General features: G+C 48.7%; 1 protein-coding gene across 1 annotated transcript in view; it reads right to left on the bottom strand.

The window, feature by feature from the left end:
- Positions 1–17,788, bottom strand: part of KCTD5 (potassium channel tetramerization domain containing 5) — a 44,126-nt gene extending 26,338 nt beyond the window's left edge. The window contains exon 1 of the mRNA XM_080680010.1: positions 17,462–17,788. Within this exon, the coding sequence (XP_080536136.1) occupies positions 17,462–17,713 (252 nt within the window). The 5' untranslated portion in view covers positions 17,714–17,788. The remainder of the gene's footprint in view (positions 1–17,461) is intronic.
- Positions 17,789–20,986: the final 3,198 nt, after the last annotated feature.

Below are 20,986 nucleotides of genomic sequence, written 5' to 3'. Positions count from 1 at the left end.
GGTCTGGAGGCGCGCGCGCAAGTCCGCACAGAGAGGACTGACTGCTGAGTGCGCCACTGGCTTTCTCCAGCGGGAGGAAGGCGGAAGCTCCCGACTGTGCTGAACTCCAGTTCCTACTGCACTGAACCCCAGTTTTGGGCGAGACCCTGGGAACCCAGACTCATATGGGGAGAGTCTGGACTGTCGGGAAAAGAGAGGATCGCACGAAAACTCAGGGGAGCCGCGCAAGGCAGAGGACTGGAGGCGCGCGCGCAAATGCGCACAGAGAGGACTGACTACTGAGTGTGCCGCTGGCTTTCTCTAGCGGAAGAAGGAAGTTCCCGACTGCGCTGAACTCCAGTTCCGGGCGAGTTTCTGGGAACCCTGACTCATTCGGGGAGAAACTGGACTGTCCGGCAGTGGGCGAAACTCAAGGGCGGCTTTCTCTCAGAGGTGCTTGCAGCGATTACCGAGGGACACTGAGACCCAGGGGCCTCATAGGGCAGGGCTGACAGGACGCCAGGGCTGTCTGCTCAGCCCTGAGACTCCGCCCCATCCAAGCTGAACACAGAGGCTTTTGCAATTTTGCAAGTCTTGTCTTATAAAGGTGTCTCCAGCACAGAAATTCTCCCGGTGTAGACACAGCTGATCCTCACAGCCAATTGGCCTGGAGGTCAATTCCTCCCAGTGATACCAACAACAATCAAGACCTAACTACATCAAGGCTGTACACACAGTCCACAAAGGGGTGCACCAAGAGTGTCCACCTCAGGTAACTGGGGAGGCTGAGCCACTGGGCCCTATAGGACACCTAGCACACAAAGCTACTCTACCAACTCAGGGAAGCAGCAAAAATACAGAGACAAAGAAACAGATCACAAACGAAAGAAATGGAGGAAAGCAAACTGGATATAGAGTTCAAAACCACGGTTATAAGGTTTTTCAAGAATTTCCTAGAAAAGGCCGATAAATTTAGCGAGACCCTCGAAGATATGGAAAAGGACCAACTAGAAATTAAACATACACTGACTGAAATAAAAAATATTATACAGAGACCTAACAGCAGACTGGAGGAATGCAAGAATCAAGTCAAAGATTTGAAATACAAAGAAGCAAAAAACACTCAACCGGAAAAGCAAAAAGCAAAAAGAATCCAAAAATTTGAAGATAGTGTAAGGAGCTTCTGGGACAACTTCAAGCGTACTGACATCAGAATTATGAGGGTAACAGAAGAAGAGAGAGAGCAAGATACTGAAAACCTATTTGAAGAAAATAATGACTGAAAACTTCCCCCACCTGGTGAAAGAAATAGACTTACAAGTCCAGGAAGCACACAGAACCCCAAACAAAAGGAATCCAAAGAGGACCACACCAAGACACATGATAATTAAAATGCCAAGAGCAGCCCTGACTGGTTTGGCTCAGTGGATAGAGCATCAGCCTGCAGACTCAAGAGTCCCAGGTTCGATTCTGGTCAAGAGCATGTACCTTGGTTGCGGGCACATCCCCAGTAGTGGGTGTGCAGGAGGCAGCTGATCGATGTTTCTCTCTCATCAATGTTTCTAACTCTCTCTCCCTCTCCCTTCCTCTCTGTAAAAAAATCAATAAAAATATATTAAAAAAAAAAAACTCCAGTGCCTAGAATGGGGCTGTATCTGTAATAAAAAAATAAATCCTATCTAATAAAAGAGTAATATGCAAATTAACTATCACTCCGCTACACCCACCAAGCCACGCCCACCAGCCACGCCCACCAGCCAATCAGGAGCGAATATGCAAATAAACCCAACCAAGATGGCTACAGCCACAGATAGCAGGAAGGAGGCTTGCGTTTCCCCGGCGATGGAGGAAGCCAAGCTTTCCGCCTGCCCTTGCTGGCCTAGGCCTCCACTCAAGGCTACAAAGTTTCAATGATAGAAAATACATAAACCCAAACAGAAATGGCGGCAGCCACGGAGCTGGAAAGAGCAGGAGGCTAGGGTTGCCCGCAGCGATGGAGGAAGCCAAGCTTTCCACACACCCTGGCCGGCCCAGGCCTCATTTAAGGCTACAAAGTTTCAATTACAGAAGATACATAAATCCAAAAAAAATGGCTGCTGCCACGGAGCAAGCAGAAGGCTTGGCTCTGCTCCAGGCTACAAAGTTTCAATTGTAGAAGATAAATAAACCGCAGATCCCAGGGCCTCCGCTTGGGTCGCCAGGGGGCGTGGCCAGCCTGCAAACCACCACAGGCCCCTTGCCCAGGCCACCCCATGCCCCAAGGGAACCCCTACCCTGATCCGGGACACCCTTCAGGGCAAACCAGCTGGCCCCCACCCATGCACCAGGCCTCTATCCTATCTAATAAAAGAGTAATATGCAGATTGACCATCACTCCAACACACAAGATGGCTGCCCCCATGTGGTCAAAGATCCTGCCCCCATGTGGACACAAGATGGCCACCACAAGATGGCCAGCAGGGGAGGGCAGTTGGGAGGGACCAGGCCTGCAGGGAGGGCAGTTGTGGGCGATCAGGCCAGCAGGGGAGGGCTGTTGGGAGGGACCAGGCCTGCAGGGGAGGGCAGTTGGGGGCGATCAAGCCTGCAGGGGAGGGCAGTTAGGAGTGACCAAGCTGGCAGAGGAGGGAAGTTGGGGGGACCAGGCCTGCAGGGGAGGGCAGTTAGGGGTGACCAGGCCTGCAAAGGAGGGCAGTTAGAGGAAAACAGGCTGGCAGGAGAGCAGTTAGGCATCAATCAGGCTGGCAGGGGAGTGGTTAGGGGGTGATCAGGCTGGCAGGCAGAAGCGGTTAGGGGCAATCAGGAAGGCAGGCAGGCAAGCAGTTGGGAGCCAGCAGTCCTGGATTGTGAGAGAGATGTCCGACTGCCCGTTTAGGCCCAATCCCACTGTGATCAGGCTTAAACGGGCAGTCGGACATCCCTCGAGGGGTCCCAGATTGGAGAGGGTGCGGGCTGGGCTGAGGGACACACACACCCATGCACGAATTTCGTGCACCGGGCCTCTAGTAAATAAATAAAATAAAATGCCAAGAGCAAAAGACAAAGAGAAAATATTAAAAGCAGCAAGAGAAAAACAGTTAATTACGTAAAAGGGAGCACCCATACGATTGTCAGCTGATTTCTCAACAGAAACTATACAGGCCAGCCCTGGCCAGTTTGGCTCAGTGGATAGAGCGTCAGCCTGGGGATTGAAGGGTCCCAGGTTCGATTCCGGTCAAGGGCATGTACCTAGGTTGCAAGCACATCCCCAGTGGGTGGTGTGCAGGAGGCAGCTGATCGATGCTTCTCTCTCATCTATGTTTCTAACTCTATCCTTCTCCCTTCCTCTCTGTAAAAAAATCAATAAAATTTAAAAAAAAAAAAAAGAAAGGAAAACTATGCAGGCCAGACGGGAGTGGCAAGAAATATTCAAAGTGATGAATAGCAAGAACCTACAACCAAGATTACTCTACCCAGCAAAGCTATCATTCAGAATTGAAGGGCAGATAAAGAGCTTCACAGATAAGAAAAAGCTAAAGGAGTTCATCAAACACCAAACCAGTATTATATGAAATGCTGAAAGGTAGTCTTTAAGAAGAGGAAGAAGAAAAAGGTAAAGATAAAAATTATGAACAACAAATACATATCTATCAACAAGTGAATCTAAAAATCAAGTGAATAAAAAATCTGATGAACAGAATAAACTGGTGAATATAATAGAATCAGGGGCATAGAAAGGGAGTGGACTGACAATTCTCAGGGGGAAAGGGGTGTGGGGGGTGCAGGAAGAGACTGGACAAAGGTCGTACACCTATGGATGAGGACAGTGGGGAGGAGGTAAGGGCAGAGGGTGGAATGGGAACCAGGTGGAGGGGAGTTATGGGGGGGAAAAAAGAGGAACAATTGTAATAATCTGAACAATAAAGATTTATTAAATTTTTTTTAAAAAAAGAAAAGAAAGGGACAGAGCTGTCAGAACATGGAATGGAGGGGCATTCCCCCCTCACCCCCATGGATGAAAAGAGCTGAACCATGACATTTGCACTCACCAAGCTCAGAAGTTATTCATCAGCTCACTGCTACCTCACAGGCAGCTGGTAGAAGGTTATGCAGGAAAGATCAGAGGGGACAAGGCTCACTCCTCCCTCAGGACACCCCAAGGAGCCTCCCTTGTCACAAGGTGCTTAGGACTCAAGGCCAGCCTCAGTATGGTCAGATCCTGGACTCAAGGCCACACAAGCCACAACCTAGACATTGCACTTGGAGCTGGCAGAAGAAAGGACTTTTCGTTTGTGTTTTATTTTTTAGAGAGAAGATGGGAAGGAGGGAGGGGGAAAGGGAGGTAGAGGAAGAGGGAGAGAGAGAAAGAGAACATTGATCAGTTCATAGCCTGACCGGGGATCAAACCCGTAACCTGAGTATGTGCCCTGACTGGGTATCAAACCCACAACCTTTCAGTTTATGCGAAAATGCTCCAACCGAGTCACACTGGCCACGGTGAAAAGGTTCGATTCCGGTCAAGGTTTATTGAGTGCCAACAGTATGTGGAGCATAAGATACACAAAGGTAACCCAAGCTTAAAAAGCTTGGAGGGAACCCTGGCTGGTCTGGCTCAGTGGTTAAGAGTGTTAGCCCTCAGGTCCAGGTTCAATTCCCAGTCAAGAGCATGTACGTAGGGTTGCAGGCCCAATCCCAGCCCAAGTCAGAGTGTATGCAGCAGGCAATCTATATATGTGTCTCTCTCACACTGATGTTTCTCTCTGTCTCTCTCTCACTCCACCCTCTTCCCTTCCACTCTCAGTAGAAATCAATGGGAAAAAAATAGCCTCAGGTGAGGATTAACAACAACAAAAAATTGGAGGGAAAAGGTGGGATAGAAAAGAAGGGACTGGGAGCCAAAACCGGTTTGGCTCAGTGGATAGAGCGTCGGCCTGCAGACTGAAAGGTCCCAGGTTCGATTCCGGTCGAGGGCATGTAACTTGGTTGCGGGCACATCCCCAGTAGGAGGTGTGCAGGAGGCAGCTGATCGATGTTTCTCTCTCATCGATGTTTCTGACTATCTATCCCTCTTCCTTCCTCTCTGTAAAAAAATCAATAAAATATATTTAAAAAAAAAAAAAAAAAAAAAAAAAAGAAGGGACTGGGAGTCAGTGGAAAGTGCAGTAGCCCAAGCACAGACAGAACCTGGACGGGGAGCCTAGACTGGGCATGGGCGAGCTGGCACTGGGGATGGACTTTGAAATGTGAGGCTTATCCAGAAAAGGGCAGGAATGGTAGGGACAACATGTCCCTTTCTGAGGCTCAACAGCTCCAAGTCAGTTAAAGCAGTGCCTTGTGTAGCCAACTTTAAAAATCCTGACCAGTGAGGCTCAGTTGGTTAGGACATTGACTTGTACAATGAAGGGTGGTGGATTGATTCCTGATTTGGGCATATACCCAGGTTTTGGGTTTGATCCCTGGTCAGGGGGAATATAGGAGGCCACCAATTGACGTATGTCTCTCACATCAATGTTTCTCTCTCTCCCTCTCCCTTCCTCTCTTTCTAAAATCAGTAAAAACAAAAACAAACCCTACAGATCCTCAGGTAAGGATTAAAAAAAATTCATGTGAATTTTACAACTGAATTCTTGTTCTATTTTTTTGTTGTTGTTAAACTTCACCCAAGGATATTTTTTCCATTGATTTTCAGAAAAAAATGGAAGGGAAGGAGGGAGAGAAGGAAGGAGGGGGAGAGGGAAAGAGAGAGAAAGAGAGAAAGGAGAGAGACATTGACGTGAAAGAGACACATCAATTGGTCACCTTCTACACTCACCCCAAACTGGGCCAGGGATCAAACCTGCAACCCAGGTACACGCCATTGACCAAGAATCGAATCCGCAACCCTGCTGTGTGTGGGCCGATGTTCACTCAGAAACACCAGCCAGGGCAATTTGTTCTATTTTTTTAAAATATATTTTTATTGATTTCAGAGAGGAAGGGAAAAGGAGAGAGAACATCAATAATGAGAAGCATTGATTGGCTGCCTCCTGCACTCCCCATACTGGGGATTGAGCCTACAACCCAGGCATATGCCCTGAATGGGAATCAAACCATGACCTCCTGGTCCATAGGTCGATGCTCAACCAGTGAGCCACGCCAGCTGGGATGTTCTATTTTTAATACAAAAATGTTTTCTCAAAAACTTCACAGAGGCCATCCTGACACATAGAATCAAACACACTAATTTACAAAGCTCGGGCAAAGAGCATTCTTAGAGAGAGAGGTGCGCAGGGGCCAGGCATTCAGACACACAACAGAACCCTGAGCTGGGCACTCTTCCACACTCCCGGAACACACGCCAGCTCTCTGTGGCATCCAGAACCTGCCAGTCACTCCAGATATACCTGCTGTTGGGCTGACCTCCACAAGGTCACGAACAACCAGAGTGGGCTTTAGAAGGAACCCTCATCCAGGCCCTGTCAGGTAGCTCAGTTGGTTAGAGCCTCCTCCTAATATGCCAAGGTTGCAGCTGTGATCCCCAGTCAGGACACATATAAGAATCAACGAATGAATGAATGAATAAGTGGGACAAACTGATGTGTTTTTTTTTCCTCTCTCTCTGTCCCTTCCTCTCTATCTCTAAAAATGAATTTTAAAAAATTGTTAAAGGAACCTTCATCATACTGTGTTTCTCCCACATGGTATGACTCTCTGAGCTTCAGATTTGCTCAGGCATCACCAGGCTCTGAAGGTAGGACACTCAGCCCAGTGGCTCCTTCACACTGGTCCTGTTACTGGGTAATCCCCTGAATTACAGGGGAGAGCTCTCCCCTCCTAGGCTCTTGTCAATCTCCTGAGAAGAATTCAAACAGGTGAAAGAAAGCAGTATTGAAGCAAAGCAAGCGAAATTATTAAGGAAGTAAAGCAAGCAAATTTATTAAAAATGCACTCGGCATAAAGCACAAGTGGACAACTCAACTATCACCTGGTAAGGGTTCAAGGGGTTTTAATACCCTTCCCCCTATAGGTTTCAAAGTTCCCCTGCCAGTTATCTTGGGTAGCAGACTAGGTTTCAAAGTCCCCCTCTACACTGTTGTGGCTTATCTCAGAATGTTTATACATACATCTGGTCATCTTGTTTGGCAAGTCCTATAGCGGCTGACTTCTTTGTTTAGTGGGTGAGATAAAACTCCCTCCTTTTCCCCCCTTCCCCAAGATGGCTGACTTCTTTGTTCAGTAGGTGAGATAAAACTCCCCTTTCTTTACCCTTTCCTCCTTTCCTGCCCCAGCAGCTATCTTTTCTATTTAACAGTCCCAGCAACGTGGCCCCAGCACTCCCCCCAAGAAGGAAAGCCACAGAGCCCATGACCCAGACCTGCCTCGAGGCCCACCCACCTGGGCCTGGAACTGCGGGTTCACTGGGGAAACCCTGAGACATTGAAAAGTAAGCAGCCTTCAGTGACACACTACACCATCCTCCACCAGGGACAAGCCAGCCTGTCCAGCTTTGCCACTGATGAGCGACACGTAAGGAAATTCAAAAGCAGTCTCCCCTGTGGAGTCATGTCAGTACTCCGGTTTAATTTCTTCTTGTGGACTCATTTTGATTTGATGAACTTCATTAAGAAACAGTTCCAGAAAAAATATTAAAAACAAAGAGAAAAAAGAAAAGAAACAGCTCCGAGATGGCAGAGTTAGGACAGGATAGGCAACAGAATATGAGAACTGTGCTCTCACCACTGAGCTACCAGAAGGGAGATTTCAAACTCTACAAGACGTGCCAGGGGCCCTACACCAAGACCCTGAAATTCCACAAGGCCTAATCTCCAGCTGCAGCCCACATGATGACAGACTTGACTCTCATTTAGAAGCACATGAGCAGGACTCTGTGCCTCATCTCTGAGCACGTGAGCATGAGCAGCGTGCTCCAGAGTCCAGGAGCTTTGGCAAGGGTGGGCCGTGAACAGGCAACCTCGGACATCACTGCTGGGCTAGCTGACCAGATGTGTGCCAGGCGTCAGCCCCTCAAAACCTCATGTGCTTGTATTGCTAATGTGGAAATAAAGAAAAATACAGAACACAAAAATAGAAAATATCACAAATTCAGAAGTCTTAGGCTCATGTTTGCACAAGCACAGACAGGGCCATCTCAGGGATATTTATACTATGTGGTTTGTGACTGAGGCACAGCTATCAGCACGCTGCATTAACATCACGTCATCATTCCACAAGTCTGCACCAGCCCCATAAGGAGAACCTGATAATGTACACTTGGGGTACTCACACTTATACAGCAAGGAACTGGACCCAAGACTAAGACTCCTGGATCTCTTCCCTTCCTCCCTCTTTCCGTCCTTTCTTCAAGTTACATAACAAGCGTGTGCTACATTTCTAGAGTAGCCAGGCTGGGTTTCTTTTTTTTTTTTTTTTTTTTTTTTTTTTTGTAAAAGAGCCAGAATTAACACTGCATTCTCTTCAAAAGAATTCCCTCTACTGACCTTTCCCACTTCGCACTGGATTAGCATTTGACATACTTGTGAAGTGCTGGCTGTAAAACCATATGTCTACCATAAAGGCATAAAAAAGAGAAATGCTAGCCTTTGACTCTTGAACATTTAATGGAAGCCAGCATACTCCTCACTCCAGTTCACGCACTGGTGAGAGTGAGTTGGATCACTAATACTAGGTTGGCTGAATCCCTGAATCTCACTCCCAGGGGGCCCAAGGGAGTGTTGATGGCAAATGTTTGTGCACAGAAAATCCTATGCTTTTTATTTAGATTTCAATGGGAGAAACTTGACAGAAAGACTATAGCCTGCATTTAGATCAGGACACCGAACCCTCCAGTGGTCATCCCTTTTCCATTGCAACAAAGTAGTGGTGGTGTCCAATTGCTACTGTGTTTGTGGAAATCCAGAAGTGATCCAGCCAAGCTGCAGGTCTCCAGTGGAGGTTTGAAGCCTACATCCATGAGCCTGCGCCATGGGCCCCAGGGCCTGAACACGGGGGCTGCCAGGACAAAGATGAGGTCCTGGCCAAAGCCTAGAGCACGGTGCCTGGAGTCATTTGTCAAGAGAATAGGGAAGGCAAAGGCAGGGCAGAGCCCAAGTCACATGCTGTCCCAGGAGACCCCTGACCCAGGTTCCTAAACTGAGGGAGGCAGTGAAGACAACCCTGACTGAGAACCCCACGCCACCACTCCTCTCTGCCTGCCCATCAATGTTCTGAGGACCAGGAAGGCCTCCCAGCCTCTCAGACAGCCCACCCACACACACAGCTAGGTTCTCCCTGCCCATGCTCCAGGCCCAGCAGTAAAACTCAGCCCTTAAATTCAGAATTGAATGCACTGCCCAGCCAACCATCATGGATAAATTGGATGCTACTTGTCCCTAAGGGCTGCCACTCAGTGACACCAGGTTTTGAAAATGGCAAGGAACAAAGGTAGAGAATGACAGGCTCTTGCATAAGATTCTAAACAGAAAATATCTCTGTTGACATGTCACACTCCAGCTCCTTCAGTTTCCTTTATAGAGCTTTTGCACTTGGCTCCTTTCGATCACTTCCAGATTTCCACAAACACGTGTCCACAAATGGACACGACCACTACTTTGTTGCAACAGAAAAGGGATGGCCACTGGAGACCTGAAAATAAGAGGGCTGAGTGTCCTGAGTTAAATGCAAGATATATTCTCTGTCAAGTTTCTCCCACTGAAATCTAAACGCAAAAGCATAGGATTTTCTGTGCACAAACATTTGCAACCGATCTAATTAAAAGCACAGTTTTTATCCATTTAGAATTTGCACATAAAACCTTCACCTATGCCCTCTCTTCTGCTTTGTTTTCTACAGTTTCTCACATCCTTGACCAGGAAGAAGTGGTAGACATCACACATTGCAAATGAGGAAACGGAGGCCCAGAGACCAGATGCTTGTCCCAGGCAACAGATGCACACAGCAGGGATGGGACCTCACACAGCAAACAGGCTGCACATGTGCATGAGTGTCAGCTGGTTCTGACTTAGTTTTCCCTACAGGAGACCCCACAATGCCCTGTATGCACCGAGATCTGAAACCCTCCGGCACACTCGGGGAATAAAGGAAAAACAGGGCTCCAGGTAGAGACGAGGGTGCATATGACAGGGCTCCAGGTCATTCTGACCCTCAGCACTGCCCCTGGACACCTACCCTGGAAACAAACCCTCAGACATCAGGACTCTGACCCCCAGGTTGCCTCCCCAGCTGCAGACAGACACTGTTCAGTGTAGCTTTGAATTTAGGCTGACACATACGACTCAAATGAGGCTCTCCAGAAGGAAAGGCCCCCATCAATGAGCCTCCTGAGGAGGCTCCTGGAACAATTGTGCCTCAGATTATCTGAGGGAGTGCCACTAAGCTCCAGGAATAGTGGAGATGGTTCACAGGGCCCCATTCAGTTCAGCAGGACCCGACCCATTTAGAGACCATCACCCGAGTGGGGAGGACAGTTGTGAGCATAATGCTGTGGTGGACCTGCCAGCTCTAGTGCCACCTGCCCAGGTCACAGCTGCTATGAATTTTTACGTCACAAGGCAAGGGGCCATCCATCTGTCCGGTTTTATCAGGTACTTCCCTCCCGGGAGACATCTCAGGTACAAAGCTCCTGCATGTAAATCCCTGCAAATATCATGTGACTATGAGTGTGGGTGTTTAACATATAACTGCTGGCATTAGAAAATCAACTAGAGCCCTAGCCCAGTGGTCAGCAAACTGCGGCTCGTGAGCCACATGCGGCTTGCAAGCCTCGGTTTGCCGCTCTGTTGACTAATGAGTTTGCCGACCACTGCCCTAGCCAGTCTGGCTCAGTGGATAGAGCATCAGCCTGCAGACTGAAGGGTTCTGGGATCGATTCCAGTCAAGGGCACATGCCTAGGTTGTGGACTCGATCCCTAGTAGGGGGTGTGCAATGAGGCAACCGATCAATGATTCTCTCTCATCATAGATGTTTCCATCTCTCTCTTCCTCTCCCTTCCTCGATGAAATCAATTAAATATATATATATATATATATATATATATATATGTGTGTGTGTGTGTGTGTGTATGTATATATATATATATATATATATATATATATATATATATCTTTTTTTTTTTTTTTTTAAATCATGCCCTAGCTGGTTTGGGTCAGTGAATAGAGGGTCGGCCTGCAGACTAAAGGGTCCCAAGTTCGATTCTGATTAAGGGCACATGCCTGGGTTTCAGGCTTAATCTACAGTAGGGGGCGTGCAGGAGGCAGCCAATCAATGATTCTCTCTCATCATTGATGTTTCTCTCTCTCCCTCTCCCTTCCTCTCTGAAGTCAATAAAAAAAAAAAAATATTTAAAAAAAAATCAACTAGAGACGGAAACAGGTGAGAATTATGACCCCTTGGGGCAGAGGCACCAGTTGTAAGAACCCAGGGGCCCTCACTGCAAACACTCGGCGGGGGCTCTGCCAGCCTGGGAATGGGGCCTCCTCAGGGCCAGAGTTTCCAGTTCCCCCTGGACACCAGCCACTCTGAGGTAGAAGGCAAGACACTGCAGACAGGACACCAGCCTGGGGTTCATACCTGGCCCACTGCTCTCTCGAGGCACCTGAGCCCTCACCACCAGCTGTCTCCACGGCCACCGCCCTGCTGGCTCCCAGGTGGCCTCTGCTCTCTTCCTGCACTTGGCTCTGCTGGCAGATTCAGTGCAGAGTCCACCCTTCCCTCGCTCTGGGGCTGAAGGGCAGGCCTGCGGCTCCTCTGCTCCCTAACCCCTCCTAAACTTTTGTATAGAAAACTGTGTATAAAAGTTATGTGTTCTATTTAATTCTTATGCTTTTGGGCTTGTAAGTGGCTTCTAGTCCTTCTCACAATAAAAAAATTTTTGAAGATATCAAAAAAATTTTTTCAAGTTTTTTAAAAAATAAATAACTAGGACTGCCTGGGACTCAGCGCCCCTATATCTCTGTTTTGAGATACCACAGCCTATCTATCAGCAATGAGTGGCTGGCCCAGCTCATCCTTCAGAACCATCCCCACACACGTAAACTGCCTTGCAAAAGCAGGCCAAGATCCTGGAGGCCCAATGCTGAGGAAACCAGAGCCCACCAGAACACAACTGCGGGAGAGACAGTGGGTGCATCCCCCACTTAGATGCCGCCCGGATGCCTTGAGGCTCTCCCGACACACACCATCAAGGCATGGTGAACTCTGGAGCAGTGTTCTCCAGTTTCTTGCAAGAAACCTCAGTGACTGCCCAGGAACCTGTGCCCCTCCCACAGGCATAGCCTCCAGTGCCCGCAGCAGGAACTGGCCTTCCAGGACCTGTCCTAAAACCAGCCAGGAGCTCTGAGTGGACAGCATGAAGAGGCAGCCAGGAAGCAGGGAGACCAAGTGTGTGTGGCTGAGGTGGGAGCTGGCACCACGAGGTTTGGGTAAGCCAGTGAGGCTATGTAAGAGACATTAACAAAAAGACATCATGAGGGGGAGATTGAAAGCACTTTTGGTACATTCTTTCTAAAAGTACAGAAGTAAGATGAAGACTATTAAGAGCCGACTCTAACTCTACTGGACTGCAGTAGCCCAGCTCCAAGCACCGGGCAGGGCAGATGTTCCAGACATCATCTTCCTTAATGCTCACAAGGCCGCCATGACTTAGAGAGGCACATTAACTTGCCCCAAGCCACACAGCCAATTAAGTTGTGGGTGGAGTCAGTCAGGGCCAGAGTACCAGCAGGGTTGCTCCATCCCACCCAATACCCACATCCCAGTTGCAGACTGGAATTTTCTGGGTGCTCTGTAGTGTGGGGACAGATGGCCATTAAGACCTGGTGAGAGCACTGGTGTTCGAACTGGAAGGTTCCTGGGTTCCATTCTGATCAAGGCCACGTGCCCAGGTTGGGGGCTCAATTCTCAGTAGGGGGCATGCAGGAGGCAACTGATCAATGATTCTCACTCATCATTGATGTTTCTATCTCTCCCTCTCCCTTCTTGGAAATCAATAAAACTATATTTTCAAAAAAGATACCTGCTGGCACCCTGGCCACACAGACCTCCTCCCTTGGTGCCAAGCAACCAGCTCCTTTAGAGGACCTGAAAGACTGCTGGCCCAGTGACTACTGACCTGGAGAGTCCCTGGAAAGGAGCCATGAGCACCGACCGCTCACAGGTGAAAGCAGCCACTGACAACCTGGCCAGAGGTAGGCATCTCTGTGTTCCCCTACAACTCTAATGCAAAATCAGTATTCTGACGGCTGCTTAAACTAACACCAGTCACTGTGCTGCTGGAGGAGAGGAACTGAAGGATACGTGTGCATGGGGCAGAAAGAGGAACTGCTGTGCGGCTGACACACTTCCTCCGGCTACCCTCAGATGACTGAGGGTGGGACAGCCTGGGGGCCGGTGCCCTGAAGCAAGCTCTTCTCACTCTTTTTTAGGACTTTACAGCATTGACTCTAGGGCTGGCTCAGGTCAGAGGAGCCTTCCAGTTAGGCACCTTGTGAAGAGATGACCCCTCTTCTGGGAGCAAGCACCTGCTGTACTAAGGGGAGGAGAAGGACTGCTCCCAGGACACAAGGGGACCATTCCCTCAGGTCCTGAACCAACCTCGATGCGTGGTCAGGGCTAAGAACAGACCCAGAGCCCCATCCTCCAGCAAAGTGTGAACTGACATGCACCAGTGTCTCAGGACACCCACTCGTGGCCTCAGGCTGGCGCACAGCTCTCATCAGGACAGGAGCCACTCGTAAGAATTCGGCCAGTTAAGCCCTTCACCTCTGATCTAGTTATATGAAACATAATCTACCACTTCCACTCAGAATAATCCCCACTTCTCTTGCCAAGTGGCTTAAAATATCATATTTCCACCCACAGCCCCATCACTTAGCCCTGTCTATAAAATTCCTTTCACTATCTTTCCAATCCTGACTCTTGCCAATACCAAGTACACCTGGAGTGAGCCCAAGCAAAGAACTGAAAAGGGCAAGTCATCAGAAGCACCATGATGGCCCCACCCCTCAAAGACCCATATGCTGCTACAGAATCTGCAAACCCAAAGCCAGGACAACGGCCCTGTCAGAGGACCAAAGCAAATAGGCAACCCACAGTTTTCTCCCGGACAGGCTCAGCTGCAGAGACCAAATCCCCTCAATCTTACTTCATCTGAGTGGTTTACCATCAACAAGTAGTCAGATTTCCTGTTGCCCTTATACTCCTAAAGTATCTCCACATTGAAACAGGGGCTGCTTCAGCTCTAAACAAGGTCTAACCTGTTCAACAATACCTATGGGCCAGCTATCTTGGAATACAAAGAGACATAACCAAAATGAATCACACATCAAGTATTTACTAAGCACTTCCGGGAAGCAGTATTACACCTGGCCAGTCCCTAAAGGAACGTGGAAGAGAAAAATGACCCAGGACAGACACAGCCCCCATGGAGGAAGCCCCAGGAGGAAAAGAGAATTCACACATACACTGTCCATAAAGAGAACTTCATGGTGGCACTGGGCCCAAAGTCAGAACTTGAGACAAGAAGGTAGGGGATGGTGGGTCCATGATGGCATTGGGCCCAGAGTCAGAACTTGAGACAGGAAGGTAGGGGACGGTGGGCACTGGGTCCCACTCAAGCTCGTCCTGAAACAGGGAATGTGAAGACTTCGGTGAAGGGGGACCAGTTGTATTCCAACTCCCCACCTTCCCTAGCAACCCGCTTGCCCACTTCTAAAAAAACACTCTGAAAATGTCCTGTAACTCCAACTCTCCCACATGGCTTCAATGACTGAGCTCCCCACCAGACATTCTTCCTTTAACAGGCCACAGGCATTCTCCCAGTGAACTCCAAACCCTTGGAACTCCTCCCCCTTAAATCTCCCGACCCAACCCCTATCCAAGCACCACCTTCTGCAAGCCCAGGTGCTCAATAAACACTAGTCCAACGCCCAACCAGAAATCTTCCACCAGGACCACGCTGAGCTTCAGCCCTAGGATTATCTGCCAGGTATGCTTTCATTAATCTTAACTAGGAGGTCAGGGCTTGAGATTTTTACCTGTGAATCAACATCCTGTTTCTCTTCCATTTTGTAATTACTAGTGTCCCACTCCTCCAAACATCCCCTCCCCTCCTCCCTAATCCTCAGATTCCTCTCTCAGGGTTTAGTGACTCTCTGGAGATTCTTTTTTCTTTTTTTTATCCACCAGAGGATAAATTTTACTTATTTTAGAGAGAGGAAGGGAGAAAGAGGGAGGGAGCGAAACATCTATCAGTTGCCCCCGGTACCAACCCTGACTGGTATGTGACCTGATCAGGAATCAAACCTGAGACCTTTCAGTGTACAGGACGACACTCCAACCAACTGAACCACACCTGGCCAGGGCTCTGGGACATTCTTTCATCTAAACCAAGGAGAAAGAAACTAAAGAGACAAAGTATCTTATACGTTTTCTCACTGAAATAAAAAATCCTACTCCTACATCTAATGTGAATTAGCATTACTCTTTCTGACAAATTCACATTATCTGTGACTAAAATTAACCCTTATTTACTATCAACTATTTTATTTTATGAGACAGAAACTGTAACTGCTACTTTACCTTCATGTTATAAATTTCTGTTTTACATTTTAGAAAACAAATATGGCTAAGTGGATGATAATTGGAAAAGCAACAACATAGATATATTCTGATAGATTAATTACCCTCCCTCAGAGAACTATTACAGTAAAGCATGAATTTTTAAATTAGTCTTGAAACAGTCAAATAAAGGGATGAATGGACTTAACTGTGCAAGCTATAGTTAACTGGCTCAGAATCAATTGTTTCAATGTTGACTAGACAGCCATTGCCTCAAAACAACCCGAAGGACAAGAGCAATTTAAAATCTGACTCAATATAGAAACAGGAACTCCGGAGTAGCAATGCTAGTGAATGACCACTAAGACCCACTGTTTAAAAAGAAAAACAAAACAGTAAAACATACACCCACACTATAAAAGGAAAATCATAGCTCACAAAGCCTATTTCTATCCTGGATATGACTGTCATTTTCTGGGAGGTCAGTTCTCTTAGAGAACTTGCTCAAATGAGCAAAGGAAGTATCTGAGGAGTGGGGGTGGGGTGGAAGGTTGGGAGCGAGAGGGCCAGAGCGCTGGCATCTCAAAAACTCTGATTTCTATCCATGAGTGGTGGTTTTGCAGTAACTCAAGAATTCTCATTTCCTGATCATAGGTCATGCCACCCTGAGGATGGTCTCTGGCATGCCTCTCAAACTTGAAGGATGTGAAGTTTTTTTGGAAGTCTTATGCCTGGCATGTGCTGGGCTGGCAAGGAATGAAGCCAAGTGTTATTACATAGGCCCAACTGAAAGACCCAGGAAAGTAAGAGGAAGGCTTATGGATTCCCTAGGATAAATATAGGTAATAACTATATTCCAACAGCCTTTTCTGAGTTTCAATCCTATACAGCTTGTATAGCTTCCGAGATACTCTGCCTTAGCCACACAGTCTTGTAATCAACAAAATAATTTACTTTCGCCGAGACCGGTTTGGCTCGGTGGAAAGAGCATCGGCCTGCGGACTGAAGGGTCCCGGGTTCGATTCCGGTCAAGGGCATGTACCTTGGTTGCGGGCACATCTCCAGTGGGAGGTGTGCAGGAGGCAGCTGATCGATGTTTCTCTCTCATTGATGTTTCTAGCTCTCTATCCCTCTCCCTTCCTCTCTGTAAAATATCAATAAAATATATTAAAAAAAAAACAAAATAATTTACTTTCTATTACTATCTGGAACAACAGTGTGAACATTATATTATACGAAGACAAGCTGCAAACCAGCCTAGAAATTCCTATCCTTTTGCTAGGGCAGTGGGAAAACTAGGATAGTTAGAAAGTCTGAAAAAGACTTCCTACCTGGCCCTTCCATGACATCCCTTATCCACCCCTTAATATGAACAACATTCCCTTTGAAATATCACTCTATGGACATCGCCTTCTTAGAATGCTAAATGGGGTGCGTGTTGTGGCTGAAAACAATGAAGCACCAATTATCTAAATGCAAGTCACTGGGAAAGGAAGACGACCGTGTCAACTCCCCCTTGCCAACATTAAGTCAAACGTCTGGAATGTGAAAAGCGAAGGACGCCAAGGTTCTCTGGTTCCAAACCCAGTAAGTACACTGGGACGGAGAAGAGGAGGTGTTGACACACCAGGGGCCAAAGAATCTATGGAAGAAAAGAAAGTAGATCCACTACAAGTCCGGGATGTGGGAAACCTCTCGCACCGAAGATCAGTGAAGGCTAGATAGACGCAAGGTGGAGTGGCTGGGGATCCTTGAGAGTATTAGGTGCTAGGGCGCCATCCCCTCTCCTCCCGGCCGAGAGCAGGGAGTTTGGGGAGTCGGATCGAGCTAGTGACAAGGGGAGTGAGGGGCTCAGAGACTCGAATGGGCCTCCTCAGCATGGGGCAGGGGGTGGGCGGCGGGCCGCAGGCCAGGGCGACCCGGCCCCTTCTGGCCGGCCTGCGCGGCCCTCACCTTATCCGAGTCCAGGTCGGGGTCGGCCTGGCACAAACGGTACAGGAAAGATTTCGGATCCCGGCACAGCGTCTGCCGGGTGGTGAGAAAATACGTGCCGCCGACGTTGAGCCGGACCCACTTGGACACGCTTCCGGGGCGCTGGGCCAGGGCACCAAGCCCCACGCTGCAGCGGCGGCACAAGCCGACCCCCAACCCCGCCCCGAAACCGCCTGGAGCTGGCTGTAGAAGCTCGCAGTGATTCTCCGCCATGATCCCAGCAAGCCCAGCCACAGCTCCCCTTCACCGGAAGCGTCCGTTCTTTAATACCTTCCTCCGAGCTCTGTCCCGCCCACGGGTCCGCTCTGCTAAAGCGCCCGCCCGGGCGTCACGAGGTAGACGAAAATTACGGTCCGGGAAAGCCGAGGATCGTGCCCTCTTCTGGCCAGAGAAGGTTGTGACGTGGTCTGTGGTGCTCATGTAGAAGTACAGAGATGAAGACAGGCGCGGGGCTGGAGCTTGGCCTCCCTCCACCCCTACTCCGGTCTTAATACAGGTTACGACAAAGATCCACCATAGCCAAAAAAGAACTACACGGGTCATCGCCATTGTCTACGCTCTACATGCTTTTTTTTTCTTTTTTCTAAATATATTTTATTGACATTTTACAGAGAGGAAGGGAGAGGGATAGAGAGCTAGAAACATGGATGAGAGAGAAACATCGATCAGCTGCCTCCTGCACACCTCCCACTGGGGATGTGCCTGCAACCAAGGTACATGCCCTTGACCGGAATCGAACCCGGGACCCTTCAGTCCGTAGGCCGACGCTCTATCCACTGAGCCAAACCGGTTTCGGCCATGCTTTTTTTATTTTAATCTTTGTTGTTGAAAGTATTACAGCCCTAACCGGTTTTTCAGTGGTTAGAGCATTGGCCTGTGGACTGAAGGGCAGGGGTTTCGAATCCCATCAAAGGGCATATACCTAGGTTGGGGAATCCCTGGGCGTGCAGGAGGCAACCAGTCAAGAGACACATTGATGTTTTGCTCTCTGTCTTTCCCCCTCCCTTCCACTGTCTCTTAAAAAATCAATGGAGCCCTAACTGGTTTGGCTCAGTGGATAGAGCGTCGGCCTGCGGACTGAAGGGTCCCAGGTTCAATTCCGGTCAAAGGGCATGTACCTTGGTTGCAGCCACATCCCCAGTGGGAGGTGTGCAGGAGGCAGCTGATCGATGTTTCTCTCTCATCGATGTTTCTAACTCGCTATCCCTCTCCCTTCCTCTCTGTAAAAAAGCAATAAAATATATTTTTAAAAAAAATCAATGGAGCCCTTGATGGTTTGGCTCAGTCGATAGAGCATTGGCCTGCGGACTGAAGGGTCCTGGGCTCTACTCTGGTCAGGAGCACATGCCCAGGTTGTGGGCTCGACCCCCAGTAGGGGGCATGCAGGAGGCAGCTGATTGATGATTCTCTCTCATCATTGATTTTTCTGTCTCTCTCCCTTTCCCTTCCTCTCTGAAATCAATAAAAAAATATTTTTAAAAAAATATCCAGTGAGGATTAACAAAACAAAAAAAAGTATTACAGATGCCCTTCCCCTTTTTCCCCCATTGACCCCCTCCACCCTGCTCCCACCCCCTCCCCAGGCCTTCACTGCACTATTGTCTCTGTCCAGAGGTTATGCATATCCTAATATATAAAAAGCCAGGGGCCGTCATGACCGAAACAACCTGACAGACAACCGAACAGCAGGCTGCGTGGGGTGACCAGGCTGGCAGGGGGGTTAGTGAGGGACGACCAAACAATTGAACAGCAGGCTGTGTGGGACGACCAGGCCAGAGGGCGGGGGGGGGGGGGACAGTTGGGGGCGACCAGGCTGGCAGGGGGGCAGGGGAGCAGTAGAGGACAACTAGGCCAGCGGGGGTACAGTTAGGGGAGACCAGGCCAGCAGGGGGGACAGTAAGGGGCGACCCAGCCAGCAGGCAGAGGCGGTTAGGAGTAATCAGGCTGGCAGGGGGTGCAAATAGGGGTGATCAGGCAGGCAGGCAGGCGAGCGGTTAGGAGCCAGCAGTCCTGGATTGTGAGAGGGATGTCCAACCACTGGTTTAGGCCCGATCCCTGGCATCCCCCAAGGGGTCCCAGATTGGAGAGGGTGCAGGCTGGGCTGAGGGGACTCCACCCTGTGCACGAATTTCATACACTGGGCCTCTAGTCCTATATAATAAAAGACTAATGTGCAAATTGTCCCCTCCAGCGGGAGTTTGGGAGACCAGGAGTCGGATCGTACACTATGACGTGCGCTGACCACTAGGGGGCGGCACTGAACATGGTGGGTGTTGCAACCCGGTGCTGGTAGCAGGCGGCTGTGGAGGCACTGCAGGTTGATGGGCCCTGACTGGAGCAGGACGCGGCTGGATGGTGGAGCAGGTGAGCGGGCGGTGACAGGCCAAGGCAGGTGAAAGCAGGGGCCTAATCACCCTGTTGATCACCCCACAGACAGTGACCAGCGTCAGTGGCAGGGGGCAGGGCTGCCGCCCAGTTCCCAGGCGCTGGGTGGGGGGGGCAGGGGGGCAGGGGGCCCGGCCCCAATCGATGGTCCTGCAGGCAGGATGGTGAAGCAGGTGAGGGGGCAAGGGGGGCAGTGCTAGGCCAAGGCAGGGTGCCAGGTAGGGTTGTTGGGCTGTGAGGCTGGGAGTGTGAGCTGGGACCCAATCTCCACAGGCCACCTCGAGGAACCCCACCCGTGCACCAGGCCTCTAGTATGCATATAAGTTCTGTGGTTAATGTCTTCCCGCTTCCACACCTTTTTATTACAAGACTGCCATAGATACGCACAAAATCATCCAGCAACTACTTCTAGAGCACAAATATTTTTTAAAAGGAGGAACAGACTCATCAAATTATATGATTAAATCATTGACCAAATAGAAAATTTATATAATAAAGCCAGAAAAAAATTGTAAAGTATCGTTTACAATAATTATTCACATTCAATGCAGTATATCAATATATTCAACAACCTGGCCCCAAACATGAATTCTATCCAAATAACTTATATATTCAATTTTAAATAACACAGACTGAATTAGAGGCCAACAATAGCCAGCAAATAACCTTATATAAGAATAAAAATACAAAAGTGTATATCCTAATATCATTGCATTGTTTGCTTTTCATAAGTTTTTTTTTAATTTTTGCTTTACCTGTACATCACAGTTACAGCTACAGACCAGGTAGAGAATATCACACACGTTCTAAGTGACTGCCACCAACCTGAAAGACAACTAACAGACTATTACCTCGTCCAATTTTGATCAAGGAACAGGTACAGCAGCTCTAAATACTGCGGAATTAAATTTTGCCAACATCCAATCAAACCTATGATGGTGATAGAGGCTTTTCACCTGCAAAATGAACCCTATTCATAGTCATTCAGCTATATGACTTGCTTCACACCTGCCCAAGGACTACCACTGTCTTCAAAGGTTTACTCAAACAACATAGAAGTTCATCACAGTCTGGGCAAAATTTAAAGGTTAGACTAGGGAG

Source organism: Plecotus auritus (assembly GCF_963455305.1).
Source record: "Plecotus auritus genome assembly, chromosome: 7".
Lineage (NCBI taxonomy): Eukaryota > Metazoa > Chordata > Mammalia > Chiroptera > Vespertilionidae > Plecotus > Plecotus auritus.
This window is presented reverse-complemented; position numbering and strand designations above follow the sequence as displayed.